This window comes from Suricata suricatta, chromosome 17 (assembly GCF_006229205.1).
Source record: "Suricata suricatta isolate VVHF042 chromosome 17, meerkat_22Aug2017_6uvM2_HiC, whole genome shotgun sequence".
NCBI classification, from domain to species: domain Eukaryota; kingdom Metazoa; phylum Chordata; class Mammalia; order Carnivora; family Herpestidae; genus Suricata; species Suricata suricatta.
Window position 1 is genome coordinate 17,935,287 of NC_043716.1, and position 25,289 is coordinate 17,960,575.

Here is a 25,289-nt window from a genome sequence, read left to right on the forward strand (position 1 = left end):
CCTCAAGGTTAAGAGTCACAGGCTTTTCCAACTGAGCCAGCCAGGCACCTTTGGCCATTTTTTAATTGGGTTGTTTGTTTTGTCATTGTTAAGGTATAAGAGTTTTTTTTAATATTCTAGATACAAATCCTTTATCAGATATATAATTTGCAGATGTTTTCTCCCATTTTTCTAAGTTGCCGTTTCACTTTTTGATGAAATTCTTTTTTTAAGATTTTATTTATTTAAAAAAATTTTTTAAGGTTTTAAAAATTTGTTTATTCTTGAGAGAGAGCAAGCAAGAGTGAGGGAGGGGCAGAGAGGGAGGGAGAGAGAAGGAATCCCAAACGGGTTGTGGAGCTAGTGTGGAGCCCGATGTGGGGCTTGAACTCATGAACTGTGAGATCATGACTAAGCCAAAATCAAGAGTTGGACACTTAATCAACTGACCCATCCAGGTACCCCAGGAAACTCAACTTCAGAACCAGAGTTTTAGAAAGATCAATAAATCAAGATGCTGAGAAATAATAAAACAAGCCCAATCACAGTGAATTTGGTAAAAATATTACTATAAGAGGCTCCTGGGTGGCTCAGTTGGTTAAGCGTCCAACTTCAGCCTAGGTTATGATCTCGCTATTTGGGAGTTTGAGCCCTGCATTGGGCTTTGTGCTGACGTTCAGAGCCTGGAGCCTGTTTCAGATCTCTCTCTCTCTCTCTCTCTCTCTCTCTCTGCCCCTTCCCCACTCACACTCTGTCGCTCTCTCTCTTTCAAAAATAAATAAACATTAAAATATTACTATAAAATATTAATATTTTGTTTTATAGTTTATTAAATACCATTGGTAATATTGCTGGTATTAGACATTTTAGCAAGAACAAAAAATAATATATTTTAAATAAAATTAGGAGTAGCTTAGAATGTACCTAGAATTTTTAAGTAAATAAATAAATCTGTACTGGGTGTGGTGCTTAAAATTTTTACTAAATGTTCTTCCAAAAAGGTTTGTGTGTCACTGGTGTAAACTATTACACTATAATGAAAAATTACACCGTGAATTGCCATTAAGGAGCTATTGTATACAGCATTTCTCAAACCTGTCTGGCCGTGAAATGTTTGGAGAGATGAGTGTTCCAAAGAATCTTCTTTGGACAATGCTGGATGATGGTTAAGAGGGGGGACCTGCAGGCAGAGTTGAATCTGACCACCAGCCTCATCACGTACTAGATGGATGACCTGAACCTGTTACTAAATCTTTCTGAGCCTCTGTTTCCTGACCTGTAATATGGGGCTAGTAATAGCCACCTCCCAGGTTTGAATGAACTTTAAAACTGGTACTGCATATACTTGCATAGCATAGTGCCTGCCATTTGCGAGTGCTTTTTGAAAAGAAGCTTTTAGTATTCTGGCACCTATGATAGTTAGAGGCTTATTTTATCTTTCCTACCTATGCTTCTTCAGCACAGGGACTGAATCTTTTATTATAAGCCCTGTGTAACACTTAGCTGCAAGAGACATTCATGAATGAATGAAGAAATGAATAATAGAAGCAGAATTCTCTGAATCTCCAGTTTGGTGGACAAACTGTATCACTGAAGACAGAAGGAAAAACATTTCTTTCTCAGCTGCTTATAATTCACCTTTTAATGACTAAAAGAACGAGTCCTCATTTTTGGTGTTTGTTACCGAGATGGTTGATAACAATTAGTCAGTGATTAATTGTTTCCAGCTGCTCTCCTTTGATTAATCATGCAAACAAATTTATTACAGTTCCCCTGTGGTTTGGTATGGCTGGGCGCTAGAAACTTAGCACACCTGAGGTGAAGACAAGATGACCATGAATGCTTTTTAAAAAACTTTATTCACGTTTATTTATTTACTTTAGTAATCTCTATACCCAACATGGGGCTTGAACTCATGACCCCAAGATCAAGAGTTGCATGGTCTTTCAGCTGAGCCAGCCACATACTCCATTGTGAGTGATTAAAATTATTTTTAAATGTTTTATTTTTGAGACAGAGAGAGACAGAGCATGAGCGGGCAGAAGCAGAGAGAGAGACACACACAGAATCGGAAGTAGGCTCCAGGCTCTGAGCTGTTAGTACAGAGACCGACACGAGGCTCGAGCCCACGAATGTGAGATCATGACCTGGGCCGAAGTTAGAGGATTAACTGACTGAGCCACCCAGGCGCCCCCCCGAAAAATTTTTTAAATGTTTATTTGTTTTTGAGAAAGAAAAAGACAGAGTGTGAGTGGGGGAGGGGCAGAGAGGGAGAGAGAGGGAGACACAGAATCCGAAGCAGGCTCAAACTGCAAGACCATGACCTGAGCCCAAGGTGGAAACCCAACCAACTGAGCCACCCAGGTGCTCCCTACTGTGAATGCTTTAAAGGTCAGGCTGAGAGGTGAGGCCAGGGCAGGGTGAGCTGTGGGATGATATAGCAGGCTCCCCGCCCCCCTGTTTTATTCAGGTATAATTGACAAATAATCTATAACATATTTTGAATGTACAATGTGTGATGATTTGATAGATGTATCTACTGCCACAATCAAGTTGATTAACACATCTGTCACCTCACAGTTACTTTTTTTTCCCTTTTTTGGTGAGAATGCTTAAGATCTACTCTTTTGGCAAATGTTCAGTATATGATACGGTATTATTCACTAGAGGCAGCAAGCTGTACGTTAGATCCCCAGAACTCATTCATCCTAAAACTGTTTGCAACCCTTTGGCCAACATCTTTCCACATCCTCCATTCCTCAGCCCCTGCAACCATCATCTATTCTGTTCCTATGGGTTCGAGTTATTTTTATTTTTATTTTTTGTTTCATATATAAGTGATACCATGCAGTATTTGTCTTTTACTGGCTGACTAAAAGTGGGCGTAGGCAAATTATTTCAGGCCCAGATAAAAAGAATGAAGACGGGGCACGTGGATGGCCCAGTTGGTTAAGCATCCCATTCTTGATTTCTGATCAGGGCATGATCTCATCGTTCACGAGACTGAGTCCTGGATCAGTTGATAGCATGGAGCCTGCTTGGGATTCTCTCTCTGGCCTCTCTCTTTCTCTGCCCCTCCCCAGCTCCCAGGCACACACTCTCTCTCAAAATAAAACATTACCAAAAAAAGGAAAAGCAAATGGTAAAAACTTCATGCATCCAGCTGAGTAACCTCCCCTTATATCAAAAAAACAATAGGGTTTTTTTTTTTGAAACTCCATCCAGTATTTCCGCCTATATCTCATTGGCAGAACTGGGTCAACTGGCCATCTGGGAAGGTAAAGATTTTTGTTTACTTTTAAATGGTCACATTGTTCCTTAGAACAAAACTGGGGAAGAAAGGAAAGAATGATGGCAATGTGTGCTGTATCTCTCTCCACCAAAGTGCTTCTTGAACCTTCTCCAGCACATGCAAACTCCCCTCTCTTTCCACTGTTGTTCTTTTTTTTTTTCTTTCAAGAGACAGACTGCATATTTTCTTTTTTAATGCTTATTTATGTATTTTGAGAGAAAGAGCACATGTGTTGGGGAGAGGGGCAGAGAGAGAGAGAGAGAGAGAGAGAGAAAGAGAGAGAGAGAATCCCAAGCAGGCTCCATGCTCAGCACTGAACCTGGCTGACCGTGAGATCATGACCCGAGCTGAAATCAAGAGTCCAATGCTCAACTGACTGAGCAACCTAGATGCCCCAGACTGAATCTTTTCTATATAATTCTTTTGGCTATTCCTCTCCCCAGCTGGGAAATACCTCCTGGATTCCAGGAGCTTATCCAAGCCCCTTGTAAGTATTATTTTGTTTAACTCTTGTGATAGCCCACAAAGTAGTTACTTCTGTTATCATCCCACTTAATAGATATGGAAAGTGAGGCTTCCAGTGGGGAATCAGCTTGCCATGGTCATTAGCTAGGAAGAGCTGGTCTGTCATTTTTTTTAATGTTTTTTTATTTATTTTTGAGAGACAGAGAGACAGTGTGAGCAGGGGAGGGTCAGAGAGAGGGAGATACAGAATCTGAAACAGGCCCCAGGCTCTGAGCTAACTGTTAGCACAGAGCCCAATGTGGGGCTCGAACCCACAAACCATGAGATCATGACCTGAGCCACAGCTGGACACTTAACCGACTGAGCCACCCAGGCGCCCTGAGCTGGTCTGTCATTTGAACCCGGATGTCCTAGTTAGAAACTGACTCTGAGCTGGAAAGTTGTACCCAAGTTCATTGCAAAGCACTTTCAGAATTAACACCTGGGCAGGGAACAAGAACTCAGGCTTAGCCAGAAGGAAAAGTCAAACTAAGACATAGTTGCAACAAAAGGCTTCAGCAATCCCACAAGGAGCTTTGGAGCTGAGAAGGCCCTTCAGAGTAGTCCCATCTTTTTTTATTTTGTAATTTTTTGGGGGGCGCCTGGGTGGCTCAGTCGGTTAAGCGTCTAGCTTCGGCTCAGGTCATGATCTCACAGTTTGTGGGTTCGAGCCCCGCATCGGGCTCTGTGCTGGCAGCTAGCTCAGAGCCTAAAGCCTGCTTCAGATTCTGTGTCTCCCTCTCTCTCTGATCCTCGCCTGCTTGCACTGTCTCTCAAAAAATAAATAAAATAAATAAATAATTTTTTAAAATGTTCGATGCAGGGCTCGAGCCCACGAACTGTGAGATCATGACCTGAGCCAAAGCCGGATGCTTAACTGACTGAGCCACCCAGGTACCCCAGAGTAGTCCCATCTTGAGGCATAAAGGCCAACCCTTTAGACCCCTGCAGAGGGGGGAGTCCCCTAGGACTGGAAGTAGTGGACTCTCTTGGGGAGCAGGTGTGGTCTTAGGTGAGGTGGTTCTCTTCAGACTGATGGCAGTTTCTGCAGAGGTTCTCAGACACCCATCAGCTACTCGCACTCCCAGAAGCAGAGGTGAGGGTGGGATATGAGGGTTTGAGGCCGGAAGTGGACACCATGGCATCCACTATTGTCCTACCCTTGGACTGTTCAGATCCACAATGACTTTGCGGGGAAAGTTCTTTCAAGATTCTGGTTGTCTCTTTCTCTGGGGAAATGCACAAGAGTAAGGTTAGTAGAACGAAATTTATGGCCCTCAGTTGATTACCTCCCTTCTCTACCCTTTCTAGAGTTCCCTGACCCTACTCTGGCGTCTCTGCGACTCTCAGCGGCTTTTGTGATGTGGGGTGACCCAAACCCACACGTCCCTGAGAGAATCTGAGTCCCTCTTCACCGTGCCCTTTTCAGATGTGGCTGCTGCACTTGTCCATTGATTTATTTATTGTTTATTTATTTGGGGGGGGGGGAGAGACAGAGGGAGAGAATCCCAAGCAGGTTCCAAGCTCAGTGCAGAGCCTGATAGGGAGCTTGATCTCATGACCGTGATATCACGACCTGATATCAAGAGCTGGACACGAGCCCTGCATCTGGCTCTGCACTGGCAGCACAGAGCCTGCTTGGGATTCTCTCTTTACCCATTTCTCTCTGGCCCTCCCCCACTTGCTCTCTCTCTGTCTCAAAAATAAATAATAAATATTTTAAAAAATTTAATAAAAAGAAAAGAGTCGAATGCTCAACCGATTGAGCCCGCAGGTGCCACTTGTTCATTTACTAACTTCCTTGAACAAGAAAGAACCAAGAGATGCCCCTATGGCTCCTCCACATATTTTCTTCTCTGCTACCCATTGTGTAATAGCTCTACTTCTTCCTGATGATCAGGGCCAACTATCCCTCACGAGATGATGACCCCTTTCCTTGCCTGCTGGTGTCTTAGTACGAGCAACCCAAAGTGACTGGGAGGTGGCCATTGCTTAAAGTGTCGTGGGACTATTGCTGTGTTCTGTGGTAGAAGTGTTCCCCCTTTGGAAACTAGGACTTCTAGACCTGCAGAGCCCCGGAGTTGTGGGGATGGGAAACACAAATTCCCCTAGTGGGTCACTGGGGATATTGTCAACCAGGGCCACTTTTTCCATCTCTCAGCTCCTAGATTCATAAATTCTACCTACTGGGAACATAGTGCCACATAATTGTCATTGATTAGGGTGTGCTTTTTTTTTTTTTGGTCCTGGAAGATGTAGGTCCATCCTCTCTAGGCTGGGCCTCAGTTGTGCCTTAAATGACTATTATAGCACCCGACTGGGCCAGCAGTTTCCGGCTAGTGTGGTATGTTATAGGACTAGTAGATTTCATAGTCATGCACCCATGGCATACCTTTTTCACGTTAAGGAGGTTTCTTTGGCCCAATGCTATGTTACATTAGGATCTAGTGTTAGTGGACCAAACATTCTGTAGGCCCTTAGACAGTGGTGCTGGTGAACACAACAGAATTCTGTGAGCAGGAAATGCAAACCCATACCCAGAACGTTTCTATCCCATTCAGGATGAATTACTGTTCCTTCCAGGCAAGAAGAAGTCGTTTTGCCATCAACAGGCTGGTTGGTTTCCTGAGGGATTTTGCTGTATTAGGGACTTAGTTTTGGGCTCTGTTGCTGGCTGGTTGGGCACTTGGTGGCATCAGTGGCTAGACAGGTCTTAGTAAATGGGGGCCCATGTGGTAGGGCTCATGCCTAGTCTCTGCCCTTGCCATGTGGCCACTCTGGACACGCACTCTAGTTTCTGCATTCTCCTTGGGGACCCACATTTTGAACAATTTAGACTCTTGCTAGATCGCAGGTGGGGGAGAGGAGGAGTTCAGAAGCTCTCACTTGGCCTTTTCCACTAAGACAGCTCTGACCCCCTAGGCCAAGGAACAAATGTGACGCTTCTGCCAACCACCGCGCGTGTCTTTTCTAATTATACATTCAAAGAGGACCAGAGGACTCACTTGTCTAGATTCTTGCTGGGAACACAATCTTCTTTAGCCATCAGGTTCTGGGTCTGAAAACTGGCCAACGTCCAGAAGCTAGGCAAGCGGCTGTGACTTTTTATTGGGGCAGGTTCCCTCAGCCTCCTCTTCCTCCCTCCTTGGGTTGTTAAAAGGTGTGCACATCGAACCTTGTGGGCTGCCTAGGCCCGTTTCCTCTTGGTACGTGGTAACAGAACTGTTAACTACCTCCACAGCTCTCTGTGGGTCGTGTCCCCTAGGCTGGAGCTCTAATTGTGCCACTCCTAACAATGCTGCTAATCTTGCTTCTGTCAGTGAATTGCTCCACTGGGTCTCTATTTCTTCAAGATCCCATCAAGCCTACAGTTATCGGGGAGCCTAGCTCTGCAACAATATTGTCTGCCATTAGCCCTGGTCTTGAGGAGAGCTGCCACTGAGCTTCTCGGTGATGCTGATATCCCTTTAACTAGCACACGCCCTACTGCTTATGAAGGGCAGAACGTAGTCAGCGGAGGGGGGATGTATGTGGTATGTCCATTCTAGCGTGCCTGCTTCTCTGCCTTTTTGCTCCCTTCTTCTAGTCCCTGCTGTGATGGCTCGGGCCTTTCTGTTTTACCTAGTGTGGGCCTAAGCTTCCTGGAAACTTCCTAGGGACCTGTTTACACTGTCTCCCGGGGACCTTGCTAGGATGTAAGCACTGCAGCACAGGGACATACTTGTACCACAAACTCTGCTTGTCCAGCATTACATTCTCTTCCTCTTTCTTTCTCCCTCCCGTTTTGTCTTCTGGTGAACCAACCCCATACATGGATTCTGGGTTCTGCAGGTATATCCATGTTAGGTAGCCCTCTAACTCCTTCAGGATATAGTTCCTTTCTTCCTTCGGCAGGCCCCAGCGTCTGCACAGTGGCGTTATTTTGTGACTTGATTTCAGCTATGGTCTGACAGAGAGGAAGAGTGGTGCAGGTGGATCCTAAGGAGGATGTGTGCTGCCTGTAAGGTAGACAGTTTTCATTCTCAAGCACTGGTGGGTGGGGGTTCTGAGGAGTGGGGCACTTCTACAAACCCAGGGTGTGCAGGGTGGTGTGGGGTTTGAAGATTTTTAAATGCATCGACCCACATGCCCCTAAGTGTCAGGATCCCACTTCTTTCTAACCATGGCACTGACCTTGACATAGAAGACTTTCCAGGGCTGAGAATTCAACCTGTTTGGAGTTCTATTCTTTTTTGTTTTTTTAATTAATTTATTTATTTTGAGATCTCTCACAGAGAGTGAGCAGCAGAGGGGCAGAGAGAGAGAGAGAGAGAGAGAGAGAGAGGAGGAGACCATGACCTGAGCTGACACCCAGGTGCCCCAGAAGTCTACTGTTCTTATACTTAAGTTCTGGGTCTGATCTTCAGTATTTTCTGCGCTCCCCCACCCCCATTCCTCATTTATGTGTTGCTAAGGAGGCATTCTCGCCTTAGCCTTTAATTGGTGATTCACCACCTACAACTTTTCATTGTCTTACTTCGTCAATAGCTGTCCAATCTTACAGTTCTTAAATTTCCATTTTTCCCATATTAAAAAAAAATGCCTGATAGATCACATCTCCCAGGCGTTCTTGCACTGGTATTATATGCCATCCATCCATCCCATCCGCACTGCTGACAGCTTTAATGGTTGTACAGCCACGGCCTGCCAGGATCTATGAAGGCCTTCACCTGGGGCCTTACTGGCAGCTGGCTAGTGATGATTCAGCTCCACTGGCTCAGACCACACTCATGGGACTAATTGGTTTAGTTTGGATCCTCTGGAAAACCAACTCAGAAATGGAGATTTGCAAGCAGGGAACTTATTGGGTACTACCCTTCGGGATCAACATTGTGAAGAACTGAAAGTACTGAGCAGAAAGAGAACTTGAACGAAATGCAGCCACAAGCGAAGGCCTCACCTGACCCCCGGGGAGCTGATCACTTATGAGGGCTCTTGGGTGCTTCAGGGTGGTCCCACCCCAAGGCCTGTATCTTTGAGCCACTTGTGCACTCTCCTAGAGCTGGTGTGACTGGAGTGAGGTGGCTGTCTTTCGAAGGGCAATTTCTGCAAAGGGATTCAGTTGAGAGCTGGCTACAAATGCTACCTGCCGCCGGGGAAATTGGTGCCCAGGACTCCGTGGGAGTAGGAGCAGGGTTGCGGGGTTGGGAGTGGATGAGTGGGAGATGGGCAGAATGGAGGGAATACTCCTGGAACAAGACCCTTGAAGACAAAATTGGCAGAGATTGTGGTGTGACCCAAAAATAAAGGACAAGTTAGACTGATAGATTTCTTTTATTTAGATTAATTTTATTATGTTTTATTTAAGTATAATTGACCAGGGTGATGCATTTTTTCTTTAAAAAAATTTTTTTTAATATTTATTTTTGAGAGAGACAGAGACAGGCTGTGAGCTGGGAGCACAGAGCCCGAAGTGGGGCTTGAACTCACGAACCGTGAGATCATGACCTCAGCTGAAGTTGATGGCTTAGCTGACCGAGCCACCCAGGTGTCCCAAGAGTGATGCATTTAAACCTATACCAAATGCTAGTAGTTTTCCTGTAAACTCTCGTGTTGGACAGTGCAGAACTGGGGTGTTAGGAGTCAATCTAATTGTATTTTACTCTGAAGCTGTATCTTTCCTAGACAGAGCTAGTCAAGCGGGTGCTCAAAATTCAGAGAGCAGATGTAGTTTGTTTGGCTGCACAGGGTTTTAAAATATGTGAATAGGCTGCCACCATGTAAAAATTGGAAGAGTTTATATGTACATTCAGATTTCCAGCTTCTATTGAGTAAGGGGAAGATCTGGCAACATTGTGTCAATATTCCTGCCTGGCGGCAGTAATTGAGTTGAATGACAGCTGCCCCTTTAACTGGGGGATGTGCTCCTTCGTTCACCAGTGTCTATGCCTTACGTTCTTTGGCATTTCTGTTTAGAACCCCTGCTTTGGTATTCACCGCCTGACACGGGCACCGTATATACAATAGGTGTTTGGGCGCTTCATGTTAGTTCAGCAGAACTGAATGAATTTAATTGGAGAGGAAGTTGGAGTGAAGTCTAGTGTTAACACTCCAAGTGTTATGAGAAGCTTGGCAGTCAGTGGGGGCAACGGGACAGGAAGTGCAGATTAGGATGAATTAGTGAATTAAGGCTGGCTGGAGCCTGAGAAAAGCAAGAAGAGCAGAGGGCCACGGATTGTAGTTCGAGTGTTCTTTCCCTCGAGTTAGAAATGGGGAGCAGGGGAGCAGAGGAAAGAGAAGCACAAAGGGACCCCAGGAATGGAATGCTGCTGGAGCCAAGGGAGCTGAGGGTTTAGACAGTTGCATCCAGGCTAGGGAAGGTGAGGGGAATAGACAAAGAGCCCTGGCAACAAGAAAGTAATTGGGAGCTTTCAGAGAAACCACGAGAAAAGGAAAGGAAGGTTGCAGGTCTGGAAGTTTAGCAGGGAAGTATAGGCATTGGGATACTGTCTGGAGTGTGCGCTTCTTGGGGAGGGAGGGGCATAGGTGGCCATCCATTTAATATTCATCTTTTTCTTTAACACTGTCACCATCACTTCTGACATCATCTAAAAGAAATTAGTTGGTATGCATGTGGCATCCTTAAAGAACGGACTACAGAGAGACCTAGACCCTATCCTCTTGTTTTAGTGGAAGTATTAATTTAATATGTATTTTGGACAATCACCAGCCAGCAAAGGTTGGAAACTTCTCTCATGGATCTCTCTGTGTATGCATGGGATACTGGCTTAGAGGGTGTGTGTGTGTGTGTGTGTGTGTGTGTGTGTGTGTTAAATATAAAATACTAGCTTTGGTCTGCCTTGTCACCTGATATCATGTGGCCTAACTGGCTAATTAGTGTGCGCTCAGAATGTGTAAACTCATTTTAAGATTATCCAAAGTAAGGTGTATTGAGGAGGATAATCTCAAAAAATAGCTCATTCCAAAGTTCATGTCCAATATAGGTGGATCACTGTTTTGGATGTAATCCTTCTCCTGGAAAACCAATTTCACACGAAATAATTTCAACTGTGGTATTAGGGGCATAAGGAATCCCTTTGTTTCTGGAGAGCCACGGCCTGTCTCTGCTGTCTTTGGAGTCAAATCACCTGGGTTTGCAGGCTGACTCTCCTACCTACCAACTCCGGGACTTCAGGGAAATCTCGGTACCTCGTGTGACCCAGCCTCATCAGTTAGATGAGGATAATACCCTATTGGAAAGGTTCATTGAAAGACTTAAATGAGATGATGAATATTGAATCAATAATGTATGGGAAGCCCTTAGAGGATTTTTGAGGATAGTGTAACTTGAATCTATTATCAACCGTGCAAAATTTTATTAACTTGGGTGCCTGTCTGTTCAGCAGGGGAAGTCCGCACTGCATGCCGGAGTCTGAGCACTTTGACTGCCATCGCGTCAAGGAACTGGGATTTCAGAGACACAGTTAAAAACATTGTATCTTTCTTGGCCTTTCTCCCGGTTCTCAGCAGTCTACTAGCTACGAAGGGCCTGGAAACCTGAGATTGTGTACTTTATTTTTTTTTATGAGAGTTTAAGGCAGAGAGGGGCTCTTGCACAGCCTCCCGGATCAGCTGCAGAGATCTGCGCGCTGGGAGAAATGCTAGCCCCGAGGCCCCCTAACTTCCAACCCGGGGAGCAATCCAAACCCTGAGGCCGGCGGGGGAGGGGGAGCCTCGTGTGGCGACGGGGATGCGAGCGGATGCTCCCGGGTCAACACGGCCCGTCGCCGGCCGAACCCCAGGGCCACAGTCTAGGTGAGCCCGGCAACGAAGAGGGACGCGCGCCTCCCGGCCCGGAGGAGTTAGGTGACGTCACCTCCAGTAGGACTCGCTTTTTCATTAATGAAACCGGCCGGCGCGGGCGCATGCGCGGCAGGCCGCCTGCCCTCTTGCTTCCCCCTCCCCTTTCCCAGCCGCGCTCTCAATCTCTAGCTCGCTCGCTCTCCCTCTCCCCGGGCTGTGGAAAGGATCCCACTTCCGGTGGGGTGTCATGGCGGCGTCTCGGACCGTGATGGCTGAGGGGAGACGGCGCTAGTGGGGAGAGAGACCAAGAGGCCCCCTCCCCTCCCCGGGTCCCCCTCCCCCGTCCCCCTTCCCCCTGCCTCCTCGCCAACGCCCCCTTCCCCCGTCCCCCTCCCGGCTCGGCGCAGGCCCCCCATCCCCACCCCCGTGGGAACGTTCGGAGCCCGCACTCCTCGGACCCTCTCCTCGCCTCTGCCTGCACCTCGGCCCCCGCTCCCCGCCCTCTTCCCGGCCCTGGGCGCCGGCCGGCCTGTCCCTCCGCCGCCCCCCGGCCGCGGGGAGGACATGGCCGCGCACAGGCCGGTGGAATGGGTCCAGGCCGTGGTCAGCCGCTTCGACGAGCAGGTAACGGGCCCTCGGCGGGCGGGCGGTGGGAGCGAAGTGGGGGTGGGGGCGGAGTGGGTGCGGGGAGGAAGGAGCAGCCGCCTCCCCCGCGGCCGCCTCGGGCTCTGGAGGAAAGGAAGGGGGGAACTAGAGGGGTGGCCTAGGGGGGAGGTGCGGGAAGGAGGGGACGGCTGGGCGCTCGGGCTCCCCTTCCCTTCTAAGTCGGGGGGTGGGGCCTCTTCCCCGACCACCCCTCGGACCCTCCATCCCCTTTATCCCAGCCCTTCCGCTTGCTAATGAGGATGAGTGACCTGGGGGCGTTTCCAGGGGCTCTCCATCTGGATTTAATCATTCCCCCCTCCCTTACTTTTTTTTTTTGTTTTTTGTTTTGTTGGGACGGAGGTGGGTAACATCTAGGGATTTCCTTTTCCCTCAGTGGACCTCCGAACTGGGAGTGAGTCCCCGAAGGACCCCCCCCCCCAGGCCTGTCTTGTGTACCCCCAATGAGAGAACGATAACATCCCGCCCCTCCCCCAGTTTCTTCAGCTTCCTCTCTTGGACGGGGAAGAGTAGAAGCAGGGAAAGCACAGGTTTTCTTACTTTCTGCTCCCTCGTCTCAGCCTGCCCTGACAGCTCCAAGCGCACATTCGGTGCACATCTTTTCGGTACCCCACCTGGGCGTCCCCCCATATCCTGATGTGACAAGACTGGCATTTACCTTGCCGTTGCAGTGGCAACCGTGGTTCTCGTTCCCTTCTGCCTCTGAAATATTTTTCCCTCCCCCGCTTTCCTTGATAATTGCAGTTTCACCCTTTATTTCGCCAGCGGTCTGAGAAGGTGAATAGGGCTTTCTTGACTGAGAATCTTGGGGAGTGAGGGGAGAAGGGTGCAAGGAAAACTGGGAAACTGCGTCTGAGCCCCCGACCACGGAGAGCAAGGACAGCTGGGATGTGGTCCTGGAGCCGATCATCCGGCTAGTGTTTTGTTGTTTTTAACTCCATCACCTCTTGGCTCACGAGAGAACTTTCATTGAGAATATTTGGGGTGGAAAAAAAAAGTTTCATAGCTTGGGGAGGTGCCTTTTTATTCCTTGAGCTTCACACACTGCATCCTGGGGCTGATCAGAATGAATGCACACGGCGCCTTTTGTCACTGGGAATTAGTTTAACTTTGTGTTGCTGGAGGTAGTCAGGGGTAGTTTAAAGGGATGCTTTTTTGCAGCTGCGGTTCTTCCCTGGACTTCCTGTGATGAGGGACCTGTTTAAGGTTGAATCAATCTATTTTGTTGACTGGATACAATCATAAAAGTGATTATGGGAGCTGAATGGAGCAGGGAGGAGGGCTCCACTTTTACCGGATCCACACAGTTTCCTTACAGGACTCCCAGTGTTTCTGACCTGCCTGAAAGATATTTGGGAAGAGGCAGCAGGATTGAGAAGGAAGTTGAAACTCCCTAAATAAAATAGAATTAATTTCAAAGCTGTCAGGAGCTTGCAGTGAGTTGTTTCACCCGTCCTTTTGCTTCGAGACCAAAAAGCATCTAAACCAACTGTACTACTGATCTGTCTGAGGAAGTAAAATGTTACCGCCTATATGGGATTGTGTGGTTGATAGAGGATTAATTTTTAAAACGTGGTAGAGAAGACTTTATATAATCTTGAGAAAGGATTCGAAAGGCACAGGGAAGAACCCCAAATCTAAACCTTGCGGACAGCATGTTAGGGATGCTGGAATTTGAAGGAGTCACACCACCTTTGTTCTCTAATTTTTTTATTCGTTTCTTTCCCAATTAATTTTTAAACTTGATTTCTTCACTTCTTACCTGTTGAGCTCTAGGCTTATCTGCCACATACAAAAAATACAGTTTTCTAAATTTTAAAAGAATGATTTTGATCATATGCCCAGTAAGACAAGTCAATATTTCCTTCTTATTGTCTCCAGTGTTAAAAGACCTTAGGCTTTATTGTTTGCATTGTTATGAATATATGGAGTCAAACTTGCCACCATCTGTTAAAAATTAAGGATGTAAGAGTTTTAAACGGAAGCATTTTTAATATATTCCTTATGTTGTAATTAAGAGACAGATACACAGGGCAAATTATTCCTCACATTCTTCTCTTAGGTTGAAGCCCTGACTTTGCGATACAAAAGTCTAAGGATTTTCTGGGTTTAACACAAGGTACTTATATACCTTAACTTAATATAGTAGTATTAAATGTTTAATTCAAATTAGAGTTTACCTCGAGGTTGGAAAGGGAGAAAACTGAGGCACAGAGATATTAAATGACTTTCCAAGGTCACATAGCAGACCTCATAACTAGAGCCTCGGTATGAAACCTATCGAATGTTGAAAATCAGAGATACTTTTTCCGAACAGTATCACATAGGATTTGTTTTAGTAACTCATTCAGTATAGTTAGGAGAGAGGAGTTCACCTTTCTATTGAGGGGAACAAAAGGTGCACATACAGTGAGAGGTGTTTGTATAATTTGTTTCAGCTATTTCTAAAAGTTTAAAATTTTGGATATATTGCCTGTACTTTTTTGTTTCACTGGGTCCAGAGGGATTCAGGCCACTTTTTATTACAGCTAAGACATGTGCATGTTGAGCCAGACAGCATATGCAAGTCTAAGGGTACCAACTTTATTTATGATTGAATTGGTGTTTTGGTTGGACTTCTGATATTTGTGGTGGTTTAAGCAGAAATGTATCCGTAGCCACCGCTGATGACGTTTTGTGCTCTGATGGCTACTGCTTGGCGATTGGATGTGGAAGACTCAGTTAAGAGAAGTGTAGTTAGTGTTCCAGCTTGACATTTTGAGCTTAAGTCCCTGTTTCCAAGTGGGTAAAATGAAATTGCTGTAACCTGCTAGTATCTCACCTAACCCTAATACTTATGGCCTAAGTTGAATGATTCTTACCAATTTTGAAAGTAATTATGTCCTTGATTAGGGGAATGGCAGTCCCAAAGGTGGACGGCCAGAAAGTGGAGTGAAGATAGCAGTTATTTATTTTTGTAAAGACTGCTGAGTTTTTTTTTTTTTAATTAATGTTTATTGTTTGAGAGAGTGGGAGACAGAGTGTGAGCAAGGGAGGGGCAGGGAGAGAGAGAGACACAGAACCCAAAGCAGGTTCCAGACTCTGAGCTGTCAGCACAGAGCCTGACATGGGGCTTGAACTCACAGACTGAGATCATGACCTGAGCTGAAGTTGGACAGTTAACTTACTGCGCCCCTGAGGTTTGGTTTTTTTTTTTTTTTAATGTAATGTTTATTTATTTTGCAGGAGAGAGAGCTTGAGCTGGGGAGGGTCAGAGAGAGGGAGGGAGGGAGAGAATCCCAAGCCAACTCCCCATTGTCAGTGTGGAGCCCAACTAAGGCTCTAGCTCACAAACCTTGAGATCATGACCTGAGCTGAAATTAAAAGTCTGACACTTAACTGACTGAGCCATCCGGGTGCCCCTGAATGAATGTATCAGTTATATCTTCTGCTTTTTCTTAATCTGCTTTATGGTGCTGAATAGTACTTTTCTAAATTGATACTGTCATATTTTAGGTGTGTAGCTCTAAATTGTGGCTTATTAGGTTACTTAAGGAATTAGAGAAAACCTTGTCACATGCCTCACCTAGCTCTGTGTGCCCCACTGGTTCTCTAGGGCTTTGTTTCTTCTTCTTTTTTAAATTTTTTTATGTTTTTAATTTATTTTTGAGAGAGAGAGACAGTGCGAGCAGGAGAGGGTCAGACAGAGAGGGAGGTACAGAATCTGAAGCAGGCTCCAGGCTCTGAGCTAGATGTCAGCACAGAGCCCGACGTGGCGCTTGAACCCACAAGCCGTGAGATCATGACCTGAGCAGAAACTGGACCCTTAACTGATTTAGCCACTCAGCTGCCCCTCTAGGACTTTGTTTCTGAAGGGGCATAGAAGAAAACTGTGGTTATTTGAAGTTTTTTTTTTTAAACAAATTGAAAAAAAGCTATCCCTAAATGATTTGTTGTAAATATGTTCATTTAAGCACTCATATTTTCCATATCTGGCCAAGTAAAAACAGTATATTACCCATATTTAAGAACATACTAGTTAATAAACTCTGGTTTTTGATTTGAAATAATGGCATACCAGTTACTGTAAATTGGATGCTAATTAGAACGTCCTTTGAATATGTGGTGTAAAACTCACAATATAAAATGATTGACAAGTGTCTTTGAGGTTATAAACTACATGTTGTCTAAATAGATTTGTAAAACTTTGAAGCTGTTTTGGATAAAAAAAAAATCTCATAGGTTTGTTTCTTAAAGCCTCGTCTGCCATTTTTATAAGGCCTTAAAAGTAGGTTGAAAGTGAATACTCTTTTGGTGAAGGGTATCTTGTGGTGAGGAAAAAAAATGCTTATCTTTACTCTGGCACTCCTATTTAAAAAAGTTTCTTTCAACTGATCCTTAATTAGTTCTCTATGCTTCCTCACTACCCTCACCTTATTTAGCATCTCATTTTATTTTTGTGTGAGTGCCTTCCTTTTCACTTTCAAACTTACTAAGATTCCTTTTCTCAAGCATTTACTTGGTCCTGTCGCTTTCTCTGAGTGGATCGATCTTTTCTTTTTGTTGCCAGATCCCTGTTGCCTCTACTATTTATCCACCCATTTCCTTTATAGCTGAAAACTAGCTTCTGCCTCTGCCTTCCTTCTGGATTTCTGCTTTCTTGAAAATGATTCCTTCTGGCAAAACAGTGGGTTTTGCTCAATGGTAGTGCAGCTGTGGTGTTCTCTTCGCCCTGGAAACAAGTCTACTGGAATTACTAAGACATAGTACTGTCTTGTATGCATGTTTGCAGATCCTTGTGTATTGATGTGCTCATCGATCCTTGAGCAGATTTGCTTCCCTGGCACAGTGTGCTGCCTGTCACTGAACTGAGGCTTCTAAATGGGGTCTGAGTTTTGTTCTGCTGTTGACTTTCCCTGTCCTTTTGCTAACCATTAGATAGATCTCTGTGGATCCTAGATTTTCCTCATCTGTCAATAAAGAATCCACTAGGGGCGCCTGGGGGGCTCAGTTGGTTAAGCATCCAGCTTCGGCTCAGGTCATGATCTCGCAGTTCGTGGGTTCGAGCCCCGCGTCTGCTCTGCTGACAGCTAGCTCAGAATCTGGAGCCTGCTTCAGATTCTGTATCTCCTCCTTTCTCTGACCCTTCCCTGTTCATGCTGTTTCTCTCTGTCTCTCAAAAATAAATAAAAAGCATTAAAAGAAAAAAAAAAGAAGAAAAGAGTCCACTAGAGAATCTCTAAGGTTCTCTATCTAGTTTAAATATTCAATGATTTCAGTTTTTTAACCGCATCTCCCTGTGTCATTAACAGCCCATTGGGAGCTGACTTACCAAACTACTCATTATGCCTTAGCACGCACGTATGTCCCAGACAGGTTGGCTGAGTCTCTTTCTGTGTTGTGTATCATGCTTATCCCTGCCTCTCAGCCTGTGTGGGTGCCAGCCCCTGCCTGCATGCTTTCGTTCCTCCTTTGTGCTTTTAAAATTCCTGTCCGTCCCTCACTATGTAGCTCAGGCTTCATTTTTCCCATGCAGTTTTTTGGGATGAAACTCACTGCAGTCTCACTTCTTGGTGTACTTGTCACCTGGGGTTTCTCCCCTCAGGAGGGTTGGTTGAACACAGCTTAGTATTTGCTCTTCCCTTTTTGTCAAGTAGAGTGTAAACTTTCTAAAAAGCAAGATGCCTCAGTTAGAATTCTTATATAGTCACCCCAGTGCCCAGCATAGTTATGAGCATATAGTACATCACTGATGGAGTGTTTTTATATGATTTCTGGTTGAAAGGTAGACTGGTTAAAAGGAGTAATGATGTTGGCTTTGTTTTAAATGTAAATAACCACACTTAAAGTAGTGTTTATAATCAGCCTAGATCTTATAAGTTAAATGATATTTTACCTGTGACTAGGTTTTTTTTTAAAAGAGAGATTTAAGGAGGAACTTGCACATATTTATATTTCCTCCCATAAAGCTAGCATGTTCTTTGAATCAAGTTATAGATCTGATTAACTACTTTTGTGATCTTGGATTTGTCACTTTTAGTGGTAAGTCTCAAGGAGATCGTCTGAAGGATAATGAGTGCAAAGCACTTTGAAAAATCTAAAAGTATTTAATGTAGGATTTACACATGTTCTTTACAGCTTATTGACTATTGTGTTTTCACTAAATAAGGGAGATTGATCGGTCTGGATATTCCCCTGAAATGTACCTTGGCTAATATATATATATCTCCACCCTGTGTTAGCATTCATTAACAAATACTTATGGTACTGAGAGCACCTTTATGTAACATTTCATGGAGGTCTGTAATTGATCCATGTTCTTGCTTTATCATCGAATTTATAGCGAATGTATTATGTGACTCCTCAAGCTTAGGATGTTTAATATAAAAGTGTTACAAGGTGTTGTGCGATTTGTTTCATTTGATCTTAAAAATATTCCTCCACTTTATTTTATTTGACATTTTGAACCGTAGGAAATTAGGTTCTTAAATCTGCTTCCTCTTCTTTTCTTTTACTATTATTATTTTTTGATGTGTTTAGCATGGAGAATTTTGTCCTTGAAGGAAAGGCTAGTGATATATATAGTACTACAGTACTGTAGTGTCTTACTTTTAAATCTTTTTTCTTTGGATTACTCAGGCTGCTCTGGGGGCATTTTTGTTTTCATCTTCAGGTTTGCTGTTTTGGGGTTCTAGATAGACTATGGTTGCCTTTTAACAAAATGCTTTAATTAAGAACATGTGTTTTGCAGATGTGTTTCTTTAGCCTCAGTCTGTTCGTGGTTGGGAGTTATGTGTGTGATTACGACAAGGGACAGGAGGTATAAGAAGGCTCGTTTTCTAAAGAAGGAAGTTTAAGGAGGAGAATATTCCATAGAAGAAGTAGAACGGGAGGTTTGTGGTCAGCTTAAACTGTTAAAAGGCTTAGAATCAATACTGAAGTAGAATATGGGCATCTTAAGCTCTTTCTTTGCAGAGGGTTGACTTGTATTTATAAAAGCATTGGCTTATTTATCTAACATCTTTTAGAATACCCCATTTACTTGCGGGTGGAGTGGGAAAGATGAGACAAAGTTTATTTTGACCTTGAAGAATAGAAAAGTTAAGGTGTTTTGCATTGTAGTGACTGAATTTAAGGTTTCAGCAATCTGTAATTCTATATCATACTATGTGCCGGGGCCTTCAGTAAACAGAGAACTCTGAGAGGTTGTACTGAAGAAAACTTTAACATTGTAGAATATGAATAACTGGAATTGGTAGCACCTTCATTAAAAAAAAAAGTTTATCTGAGAGATAGAGCATGAATGGGAGGGGCAGAGAGGAGATCCTGACTTGGGGCTCCGTCTCCTGGACCATGAGATCCTGACCTGAACCGAAATCAAGAATTAGATACTTAATTGGATCGAGTCACCCTTGGTCCCTGGTAGTGCCCTTATTAAAGTCTCTTCAGGTGCCTGCAGTAGACCACCTATTTACTTGACCACCTCAAATATCATATGCCAGTGATAACAGTTACAATCTTCAGTTCTCTGGGAGTGGCTTTTGAACCATGGACGCTATCATCAAAAGAGCTTCTGTTGAGATAAGAAAGCCCCAAGCTAATCCCATCCTATTACAATGAAGAATTGAAAGTATCCTCTAAACCTTTATATACCTATAGGCACTAATTACTTTGCAGTAGTAACAACTTGAGGTGCAAAGTTCCGGACTGTATATTTTCTTTAAACCACAGATGGGCACTCTTTTGGTTTGGTTTAAGATTGCCACTACAGTTTATAAGCTGTTGCCTGTGCCTCTTCATATTTTATAGCGTTGAGTGTCTTATCCTATTGAATTTCAGAGAACTTAACTTTTCCCGATGAAATCCTTTCCCCCTTCATTTCACATCCCCCAAGCCGGTGGTGTGTCTCATGCAAGAGGCATGAAATTAATTGAGTAAATAGCCCGAGTTTACTTTAAAACGTTTTTTACCTAACTTATTTTTTAAAGATTATTTATTTATTTTGCGAGAGAGGGAGAGAGAGTGCAAGCACATGCACATGGGGAGGGAGAGGGACAATCCCAAGCAGGCTCCACACAATCAGCTCAGAGCCTGATGTGGGATTCTAACAAACCTTGAGATCCTGACTTGAGCAGAGATCAAGAGTCAGACGCTTAACTGACGGGGCCACCCAGGCGCCCCCTAACTTATTTTTTTTTAAGAGAGTGTGAGAGTGTGTGTGGGGTGGGGGGGGCAGAGGAAGAGGGAGAGAGAGAATCTTAAGCAGGCTCTGTGCCCAGTGTGGAACCCTACGCCCGGCTTGATCTCATGACTGTGAGATCATGACCTGCTCCGGAATCAAGATGCTTAACTGACGACGGAGCCACCCGGGCGCCCCCCACCTAACGTGTGCTGAGACAGTGACCTTGTGGGCGATCACTGCTCATAGTGATCTCAGGTGACCCTGTCTTTTCAGTTTGCTGACAACTCTCCTTGGGCGGTCTCCATGTAATTTGGGTGATGGCACTATACTGTGTAGTTAGAAAAAGAACTTTTGACTGTATAGGGTTCAGGATAACCTTGCACAAGTCACTTAACATCTCTGAAGTTGTTTTCTATATTTTTACCTGTAAAATGGGGATAATACCTTTCCTACTCACATCATGGGCTTGTTTATGTCTTAGATGTGAATCTTTCACATGAAAGGAAGCGGTAAATAGTCACAAAAGTGTGTTACTGTGATTATCATCCTGTGCAGTATTTTCTCTACCCTTTCTTTATACTTTGTTGTTATTATTATTATTATTATTATTATTATTATATAGTTTCACATGATTATTGCCCTGCCTGGGGAAAAATAAAACTAGAGATGCAGAGCAAGTTGTTCACAATCGCATGACATGTAATTAATTGAATTTAAACTACAGTGTGGGTGTTATCCTTAGAGCAGTAACTTTTCAATAAATAGAGCTTTACAAAAAAGGTCTAAGTTTTTTTTGAACAGATAGAATAAATATGTAAAATGAGGAATGTATTATTGCTTCCTCAGAGTTGAGTTGTTACAGTTTACCTTTTATGTTCATATGAGAGTATGTGGAAATATTCTAACACATCTGGTCATATGTTAGATAAAAATAGACTACATTTTAACATTATATCCTTGATTTCATTATTTACCATTCTTTTCGCCTTACCAGAACTTCTTTGGCTGTTGGGAGACGTTGTAACATTGCTCCCCTTTTATTTAGTTTTATAACATTGCATTATACTCACTGAAGATTTTTACATGAAGAGAGTTGAATTCTGAAGGTAGAGAATAGAATTTGTTAGAATCCCAACAGGAACGTACAGATGATGTATTTACTTCATTTTTTTAATCTTGCCATTTGTCTGTACAGTTTTGTAAAGCCGGTTTTCATACACAGAGAATATCACATTTAGGATTTGATTACATTTGTGGCAATGCTTTAAACTGTGGTAGTATTTGAGTGCTTTATCCTATTAGATTCCTGGGTATTTCTGTTTTCCTTTTTTCTTCTTCTTTTTCTTTTTTTAAATTGGTTATATCTACTTTTTCAGCCCCTGTCCTCCCCACCCCCATCTCTCAAACCATTCATCTTGGTTTTTGGAATATTTCTTTAACCTCTGTCTCAGCTCAGGCCTGGGGAAGTGTTTTGCTTTTATACTCCAGGCAGGTCTTCCTTTTGGGTAATGGACTGGGGGGGGGGCAGGGGGAGGTATTTGTGTTTCCTGTTATGTTTCAGTTTTGGCCTCTGATTACTGAGGTTGGAAGTAGAGAATGGAAGAGGTAGTCGGTTTTGTTTTGGTAAATGTGGCAACAGACCATTGAAGACCCGTGCTTTGGTTTCTATCCTGCCTCAACTGTGATATGTAAATCTAAATTCTGAGTTGTTTCATTATCTGTAAAACAGAGAAATAGGGACTGACAGGCTAAAACTTTTATAATTCTTAAAATAGATTTTTTTTAGAGCCAGTCCTCTAACTGAAAAAAATAACTCCAGTCACTAATTGATTAGTCACAGGTCCTTAGAAGGAATCTGAGATTATTTAAATATACTTTTGCAATAGCCTTGGCAGATGAATGTCCAAACTCTTATTTGGATATTTATTTAAAAAAAGATACAGTAGCAATTCGTGTTCATTGTGGAATGCAGCGAATCACAAAAAAAATGAATAAAAGTCATTTATAATGCCACACTTCAGAGAGAACCACAGTTAAAATTTTGGTGTATAATTGGGCGCGCCGGTTCTGAGATCAGGATGCCTGTGTTTGAATCCTTGGGCTCTGCTCCGCTGCTGCTTTCTAGCTATTGGCCAAGTTACCAAGCTTACCTTCTTCAAGCTTCAGTTTCTTCATTTGTAACAAAGAGTCAATAAAAATACCTGATTCACAGAGGTGGTTGCCGAGACTTAAATTAGGAAATAATGTGTCAAGCGTGTGGCATCTTCTTGCACTTGGAAGGAGCTCAGTAAATGTTTGCTACTGTTACTATTGTTGGGTTGTTGGAATTGAACCACATACATTGTTTTATAATCTCTTTTAATATACCAACATAATGTGAACATTTGCTCATTTGATTGCATTTTCTTTCATGTTATATAAAAATTAAGGTATTATGGGGCACCTGGGTGGCTGAGTCAGTTGGGCACATCTGGCTGCTCAGGTCATGATCTTGAAGTTCGTGGGTTTGAGCCCTGCGTCAGGCTCTGTTCTGAGAGCTCAGAGCCTGGAGCCTGCTTGAATTCTGTGTCTCCCTCTTTCCCTGCTCACACTGTCTCAAAAGTAAAAATTAAAAAAAATTAAGGTATTATATGTAATTTTATTTTTTCTTAATAGTTAACAAAATTTGAGTTTTCTACATTGAACATGTTTATAATCAAGAACAAAGTGAATACATATTTTATAAAATATACGACCTCCAATTAAATGTGAATTTCAAATAAACCTGAGTAATTCTTTTTAGTATAAGTAAAGTCCATCAACATTTGGGAAATACTTATACTAAGTGTTTATCCATTATTTATTTGAAATTCACATTTTTAATGTTAGTTTTTGAGAGAGAGAGAAGGGGAGGAGCAGAGAGAGAGAGAGAGAGAGAGAGAGAGAGAGATATACAGAGACAGAATCCAAAGCAGGCTCCAGGCTCTGAGCTCTCAGCATAGAGCCTGATGAAGGAAGGGCTCAAACTCATGAACGGTGAGATCTGACTTAAGCCAAAGTTGGATGCTTAAGCGCCTGAGCCACCCAGGCACCCCTGAAATTCACAGTTAACTGTATATCCTATTTGTTACACCTGGCAAGCCTAATCTAAGTGACTTCAATATCAAGGTGGATCACCTATCCAACAGCTAATCTCCAGCTCTCCTTGATCTTAATTCTGGTGACTATGACCATATCAAAGATGATCTCCAAGTTCAGCCGAGTCCTTGATACTGTCCTGTATTGCTGTGTATCCTTAAACTGCACCCATTGTCATTTACTCCCACAGTAATTCTTTCCTTTTCTATAATCTCGGTCTCTAATTACACTGCCTGAATTTAAGGTCCCTATTTTCTTCTACCACCTATGGCACCTCATTCCATGATTTCCCTTTATTATACTCTTCAGCTTCTCTCACTAAAGTATAAGCCATTAGATGGAATATTTGCTCAAAGCTTTGAAAAGAAAGTTTAAACATTTTAGTATGTATGGCATACAAAACCCTACATGATTCACAATCCAGTTCAGACTTCACTTTCTCTGACAAGCTTTCCCGGACTGCCCAGTCTGAATTAAGGGCTCCTCTTACATGCTCTGTGAACCTACCACACTGTTTACCGTCATTTTCTTATTGTCCTTCTTCCTTATCAGACTTCAGGCACCTTGAGACCATGAGCTTTGTCTTGTCTTTATTGCTCCAGCATTTACCACAATGTGCACCCAAGTGGAGGAGGGGCAAAGAGAGAAAATCCCAAGCAGGCCCCAAGCTGTCAGTGCAGAGCCGGACGTGGGGCTCAGTGACCTGAGCCCCACTCAGGCATCCCTTGACTTATTTATTTAATTAAAAAATGTTTTTAATGTTTATTTTTGAGAGAGAGAGCGAGAGAGATTGAGAGAGAGAGAGAGAGAGTGTGTGTGTGTGTGTGTGTGTGTGTGTGTGTGTGTGTGAGAGAGAGAGAGAGAATGTGAGGGAGGAGGGGTATAGAGAGAAGGAAACAGAATCCTAAGGAGGTTCCAGGCTCTGAGCTGTCAGCACAGAGCCTGAGGCCGGGCTTGAACCCATGAATTGTGAGATCATGACCTGAGCCAAAGTTAGATGCTTAACCAACTGAGCCACCCAGGCATCCCTTGATTTATTTACTTTGTAACTGGAAGTATCTATGTCTCAATCCCCTTTACCTACTTTGCCCATCCCCCCACCCACTCCTCTTTGGCAATTACCAGTTTGTTCTCTGTTTCTGTTTTGTTCATTTTTGTTTTGTGGTGTTGTTGTTGTTGTTGTTTAGAGTCTACATATTAAGTGAAATCATCCAGTATCTGTCTTTTCCAGCCTGACTTATTTTACTTAGCATAATACCCTTGAGGCCCATCGTGTTGTCGTAAATGCTTCAGTGGTGGTCAGGACTCAGGTATGCCATTTTTCATCCCTTTTCACAGTATTTTTGTATATGAGAGTGTTATGTGAGATTTTTAAAAAAGTAAATGGATTAAAAAAGGCTGAGCATCAGGTATACTGTATTTTTGGTATTCATCTGATTACCAGTGTAGTAAACCTGTTAAAGAATATTAATTGGCATAATTCCTAATATTCCACAAGGCTCTGTGTGAATCAAAAACATGAGATAGTATATGTCAAGCTACTTTGTAAACTCCCTTTCTACAAGTAAAATTTCATTATTGTTATAAGTGGTCCTTCCTTCTGTAGGAGCTTAAAAGTCATCTGCATAATAATCAGTCTTAGAATTATCTGGTTTGTTGACATTAAATTCAGTCCATAGGCCTGAAATCACATTTTCACCTTTACCCACCTCTGTTTTGACAGTTGAGGCAACATTTTCTCATTCCCAGTCTGGCACCTTTCTATTTTTCATGAGTTCTCAAAGTTCACTG

At 43.5% G+C, this 25,289-nt stretch overlaps 1 protein-coding gene across 9 annotated transcripts in view; it reads left to right on the forward strand.

The window, feature by feature from the left end:
* Nucleotides 1-25,289, forward strand: part of NF1 (neurofibromin 1) — a 289,146-nt gene that overhangs the window by 25,513 nt on the left and 238,344 nt on the right. For 3 of the 9 annotated variants that reach the window (XM_029926744.1, XM_029926746.1, XM_029926743.1), the window contains exon 1: nt 11,953-12,181. The exons of the other annotated variants lie outside the window; for them this stretch is intronic. In XM_029926744.1, the coding sequence (XP_029782604.1) occupies nt 12,122-12,181 (60 nt within the window). In that variant the 5' untranslated portion in view covers nt 11,953-12,121. Of the gene's footprint in view, nt 1-11,952; nt 12,182-25,289 lie in introns of those variants that run through there. 9 annotated transcript variants of the gene reach the window in all.